This window comes from Sander vitreus, chromosome 1 (genome assembly GCF_031162955.1).
Source record: "Sander vitreus isolate 19-12246 chromosome 1, sanVit1, whole genome shotgun sequence".
NCBI classification, from domain to species: domain Eukaryota; kingdom Metazoa; phylum Chordata; class Actinopteri; order Perciformes; family Percidae; genus Sander; species Sander vitreus.
The window spans coordinates 20,761,781-20,767,780 of NC_135855.1; the positions used below are offsets into that span (position 1 = coordinate 20,761,781).

The 6,000-nt window shown below is 39.5% G+C and overlaps 1 protein-coding gene across 9 annotated transcripts in view; it reads right to left on the reverse strand.

Moving 5' to 3' along the window:
- tjp1a (tight junction protein 1a) overlaps positions 1-4,519 on the reverse strand; it is a 62,727-nt gene extending 58,208 nt beyond the window's left edge. For all 9 annotated transcript variants that reach the window (XM_078247607.1, XM_078247599.1, XM_078247578.1 and 6 more), the window contains exon 1: positions 4,102-4,519. In XM_078247607.1, the coding sequence (XP_078103733.1) occupies positions 4,102-4,125 (24 nt within the window). In that variant the 5' untranslated portion in view covers positions 4,126-4,519. The remainder of the gene's footprint in view (positions 1-4,101) is intronic.
- Positions 4,520-6,000: the final 1,481 nt, after the last annotated feature.

A 6,000-nucleotide genomic window follows, 5' to 3' on the forward strand; every position in this document is an offset into this window, starting at 1 on the left:
GCAGAGGGGTCTGCGGGGGTACGCCGTCGATTCGACGCACTACTATAAAAAGGCCTCAACGCTATGCGAATATTGGTTTCGCCTGGGTGTGAACACAACATTATTGTTTTCGACTTTACCATTGGACAGTAGCTGCTGTAGAGTGACCAGACTGCACTGATCGCCCTTGCCATGTGCTGTTCTTGATTGTGACCAAAAGTGTTCCTGTGACATTTTCAACCCAGCTTCCCTGTGACATTTAATATCAATAACCCTACTTATACCGCCCATTGCACGCAAGAACATTTTGTAAGAGGAATTTATAAGATTTTTAATTTAATGTGGTAAAATGTAGGCATGCGAAGCCCTTTGGGGAGTGTATCAACAGAAGATTGGATAAATGCTTTATAATCTGATGGTGGAAGTCCTTGTCACAGATGCCAGACATTAGCTGTTCCATCCTGTTAATCACTGCCACACCAGCCCTGATTCTCCATAAAGGACGGGGAGCCTAGGACACAGAACAAAAACACCACCAAGACTCTTTTCCTCTCCCTAGCACTTGGTCCTCTAATTACATTTCCCTCCTTCATCGATGTAAATAGGGATGTGTAATCATCAAAGCAAAATAGAGGTCGTTCTTGGCCCGCCGTGCAACTCTAATTAATACAACCTCCTTCATCCAAATGCATTTCCCACTTATTTCAGTCTGTCTTCTCAAAACACAAGTCTAAAGGCTAGAGGGACTGCTGAGGCTCTAAATTATGTTTCTTTTGTTGTGCTGCATTCACAAAAGTTAAAAAGAATGGTTGAAGGCCAAACACAAAGCAGAATTAGGCCAGCATTTACTGTAGTGAAGAAGATTTAATATCAACTCTACAGTGGATTAATGTGGTTTTCAACTATAGTATATCAGTTAAATGACTCATTTCAAAAATCAATTTATAAAGACTTAAATGACACACTTAAAAATATGAATGGTAAAGATGTCATTATGTCTTTAAATGAGGATCAAATCCAATTGTAATCAGATTTAACTTATCGTTATTCCACTGCTCATGTGTCATCTGACCGGCACAGCCAGATTGTCTTCTCGGTGTCTTTTTCTCCCAGCTTTGAAAACACTTTCCTTTCCTCTCTCCTTGGTGCCAGAGCAGGATATTTAGCACCAAACAGCCGAAAAATCTAATCCTTTTCCATCTTTTACAGAAACAGCAATTAACATAAACTGTTATTTTGTGGTGTAGGTCTGTCACGACATGCAACTGAAAGGCAGCTTCAACTTTACTTAGATTAGGTTAGACAAAGTGCTTTCTTCAGGGTTCCCACTCTTTTCTAGTGATCATTTTCCAGGACTTTTCCAGTGATCAGGGATAATGCCATACACTAATATGTTTCTCTCTGTGGAAGAGGGATTTAAAACATGTGCCGTCTATGGCTATAACTTATCCATGAAATCATCTCATGGGCAATCTCACGTGCTTAGACATTGTGAGAAATTGGTCAAAGAGTATAATAATAAAAACTACTACAGTTGCCAGCCAGCAGTGACTAACATTTACATTTGAAGGACACTGTAACTTACATTTTTCGGAGTTTCAGACACTTCAATTGTAATTTCATCCATCCTGCATGTTCTGCATGTGACGTGACTTGGGGGTGTGTTCACAGGGTTTCCACAACATAACAGCCTTTTGCAAAATACTCTCGTCCATAAACTACCGTCCTGAACATAACTTAGCCCTTTCAGATGTCAATCTTGTTCTTTTTAGGGATCTCTGCTAGATAGCCTATTAGTTCCTTCTCATTTAAAGAAAAAGAGAATGTTGAAATCATTTTTACAGGACAACACAAGATTTTTCAGGACATTTTACTTTTTCTCTCATTTTCCATGTGTTTTCCAAAACTGGAAAATTGGTCAACTGTTTTCCAGGATACGTGGGAACCCTGTCTCTTTCTGTTCACCTTAATTGTCTTTTGCCAAAGTTGTCACAATTGAGTGAATGTTAAATATTTACTGACACATAATACTAACCTATTGACACACTACTGTGCAATAATAGCATTATTGACCTCTGAGACATAAAGACTACACACCTACATGTTACTCGCTTCCTGAAAAACAGCACTGCAACATTGTATTACTATTAATCATTAACTGTAACATTATGTGTTATGTGACTAACACTGATGTAATGGCAGTTTACCACAAATCATCAGGTGGGAGTTAATTTATGGTTAAGGAGTGATGAACACAGTGGAAGTCATACTCGCCTCACGGATTATTTCTGACAATGGATGATGAATCTGTTTCCACAAAATTCTGTTTGGGTAAGTCTGTCTCACTAGGAGCAGCTTTAGATGCCTAATGTGACTACTGTCTTTGCACTGTAAGCTATCAGTGCAGCGAGCACTAAATACAAGTCAGGGTCTAGGTCTTGTGTGTTGAAGGAGACACAGCTCTACGAGGCTTTAAGGGTTGGTCGAGATGGAAAGAAAAGAAAATAAACCTAGAGGACCCTTTTCCGATATTGAGAAGTCTTTCTGTCCAGGCTTTTATCAGTTATAGCATATATAGTATAGCGTTTACACCTCGTCCTACCTGTTGTAATAAAACAACCTAACACAGATTTCAAAGAAAAAAGAGACTAATACGAAATTGAGACGGGAATGCTGAAATTACCAACTGAAAGCATAGTACAGTAGTATGTTTAATGTCAAAAGGTGTGACCAAGGTCATCTACAGCATTATATCACCAGCTGACATGACAGAGCTGGTTTCGTCTGACTGGAACAACCAACCAAACCTGACTATCACCACCATGTTAGACAAGCACAGCACATTCCTCACTTGTCAAACAGAGAAAAATAATTCCTTTAATAAAAAAATGTCTATTGAATACACTCTGTGAACATATTTAGGTCTTATGTGAGGATTGACCCACTTAAACTATATTTACCACATCTTTTTTTATTACTAAATTATTCTTTTGTTTTTAAAAGATATTGGAATCATGGTACACGTGTGGAAATATATTAGGTATGTAGACGTCCATATATCTCCTATAAAACCTGACAGTTTTCAACTAATTCTGCAGGAATATTTACTTCATTGACAACTTATAATCTATATTAGCCTAGTATATAAATCTAGAAAATATGCAAGACTTGACAGGTCATCCAGCTGTTTTTGAATGGACAGCAATTACACATAGCTGATAAAGTGGTGCAGGTGCAAACAACATATAGTAAGCTAGAGGGCTTCAGGCGCCTTACACTGGGACTTGATAAATGAGTGAATTGCTGCGCCCACAAATTATTTATGGTTTATACTTTATAAATAACAAAAACGTTAGTGTAAATTAATGTAGCCTACTTAAAATCATTAGGCTAAAAATCACACTTTGGGTCTCTTTCTCTCTGACTGTTACCATCATATTACTAAATAATTCTTTCATAAAACACAACCTACAAAAAACATCATTATCACCATTATCAAAATGGGCTTTAATATGGCGAACTTGAACAAATGTAGTTTTTGGTCCACTATCTTCTGGGATCTCTGACATGTAAAAAGGGGATCCCTTAGCAAAAGTTATGCTTTAGAGGCTCAGTTAGTTTTTAAATCCGCGGAGAATTCCTTACAATTTTTAATATAAAACTATTAAGACTGAGACTCTAGATATCAACAGGTAGCTGAGCTGAGACCTACTTGGAACACATCTGGGTGACTTATATGGGACAACTTATCAACAGTAACAGTCAGTTTAATTCCGAATATTTTAAACCTAGTAACGTTACATTAGAAACAGCATGGCTGGTTGTAGGCTAACGTTACCGGTAAGTTATGTTAATAGTATTTGTAGATTTTATAATAACTCCTAAGCTAGCTAAACACACTCAAACGCTCTCTCACACTCGCTCACACATACACACACAAACACCACCACCATTAGGCATACTATATTACTACTAACAACAGTCTACAAAGTTATATAACCCAACCACAGCACAACTGACCACTGTTCATATTTTAGCCAGTGTTAGCTTTTCAGTTTATCAAAGACATTAGCTACACACGTTAATGTTGGAACAAAACACTTATCCAGCCAGGTTACCCACCTTATTTAAAGCTTTGGAGGACATTGTACACTCCTATTCCGCTTCAAAAGTGGCAAGATAAAAACTTGTTGGTGCCTTTGTTTGATAATCACTTGGTATTTCCCTTCCAGTTGTATTTTCGCCCAGCTGCCGCCACGCCGGGCTACGTTGTTATTTTATCCAGGACGACGGGAAACATGTCACGAAAAGCCGTGTGGAAAGTCCAAAGTTCATTATCTTATCTTCGGTGCCTAAACGCTAACGTTAGTCCAGTTAGGTATCGAGTCATGGAAGGAAATGGGGTTGAAAAAATAAAGAAATAAGACCACCTTGCTTTTACGTTTCGTCGCTAACCTCTGGGTGAAAAGTTGGGAAGAGCAGGCATCACTCAGACGGTGTGTAGCAATGGCAGGCTGAGTAAACCTCTCCCTGCTCTCGGCTCTGTGAGCAACTGCCGTGTCGTGTCTGGCCGGAGCGGACCATTGCATGCACAAAGGGGTGCAATACTCTGGAAAAACGGGGGCATTGCCCATTTACCCCGAACAATCTCCCATAATAACGTTTTTTTTGTTATGCAACATGTGACTAAATATGATTACTTCATTGTTTGTTTACATCCTGTGTATCCTGTGTCTATTTGTATCACAGCTCAAAAAGTGGCCACCCCTGCTATCCCATGGAATAAACAGTTCGGGATACAATAAGGAGAAGCGACGCCGCTGTCCCTGCTGATGCTGAATGCTCACTTTCACTGTGTGATGATGGTGTATGTTGTGTTGGTATGTTACATAAGGAAAACAGTAGCCTTCAAATCTCAAGTTTGTGGGGAAAACCACAGCCTGTATTCTGTAAAAAGATGCTGCTCAACGCAAATCAGTGTAAAACAGGAAAACAGGCTACTGCACAAAGATTGCCCTCAGAACAAAACAGCAGAACATGTGAGCGGAATATTTAGAAAGAAATGACCTAAACTATTTCCCTTCTCTGTGTTTGTGTGGGTCGTTTTGTAGATCACAAAAGGAGTCAATAAAGTAAATCTTAGTCAGTCCTTATTTGAAAACATTTATCAACACAGACATTGGCAGTGTTTGTGGCTGATATGTCACCTCAGAAAAAAAATAAAGTCACCTCACAGGAAACCACAAAAGCCATTCAGTTCCTATGACTTCCTAAATCAGACCCCACAAACAGGATGCAACAATCTCGGTTTGTATTGTTTCACAGTTTACTTCTGTTTCAAGAAAACAATATATGCTATATTAAAAGTGGGCCACAGGAGAAACACAAAATGATGAAGCAGCATGACATTATGAAAGTTTTTCGGTGTCCACGGTTACAGTACATGTGATTGTGAGCACACAAACACAGAGACACACCCTATCTTTTCCAAACAAACTGAGCTATCACATTCCCTCAATCTAGCTCCTCTAATGAGCACTTCCTCTGTGTCTTTCTTGCTCAACTGTGGAGGAGGGCTTTGCGGCAGTGTAGGTGGTCTAAGGGGTTCATTCTCACCAGACAATCCTACAAGGTTAAATACTGCCAGTCAGAAGTAGCAAACATGTTTTGAGGTTTGCAAGCAGAGGATGACCTCCAGAAAGGCCAGGTAACGCCGAAAAGAGGATCAAGACAGATTAACAATTTTAAAACCTGCAGCTATACTTAAGACAGGGAAAGACATACTTATTTCTAAAGTATGTTTGAAGAAGACATCGACTTGGACATTCAGTTTCAGTAGTGCTGAGATCGAAAAGTGGCTGATGGCATGCCACTGTGGAACAGCGGCATACGCCGATCAACGGTCGTCGGAGTGGCATGACGCTTGTGTTCCACCGCCACACCGTTCAACAGCAGGTGGAAGTGGTAAGCAAGTTAAGGCAACTGTCAGTGACAAACTAATTTCATATATCCTTGCCGATG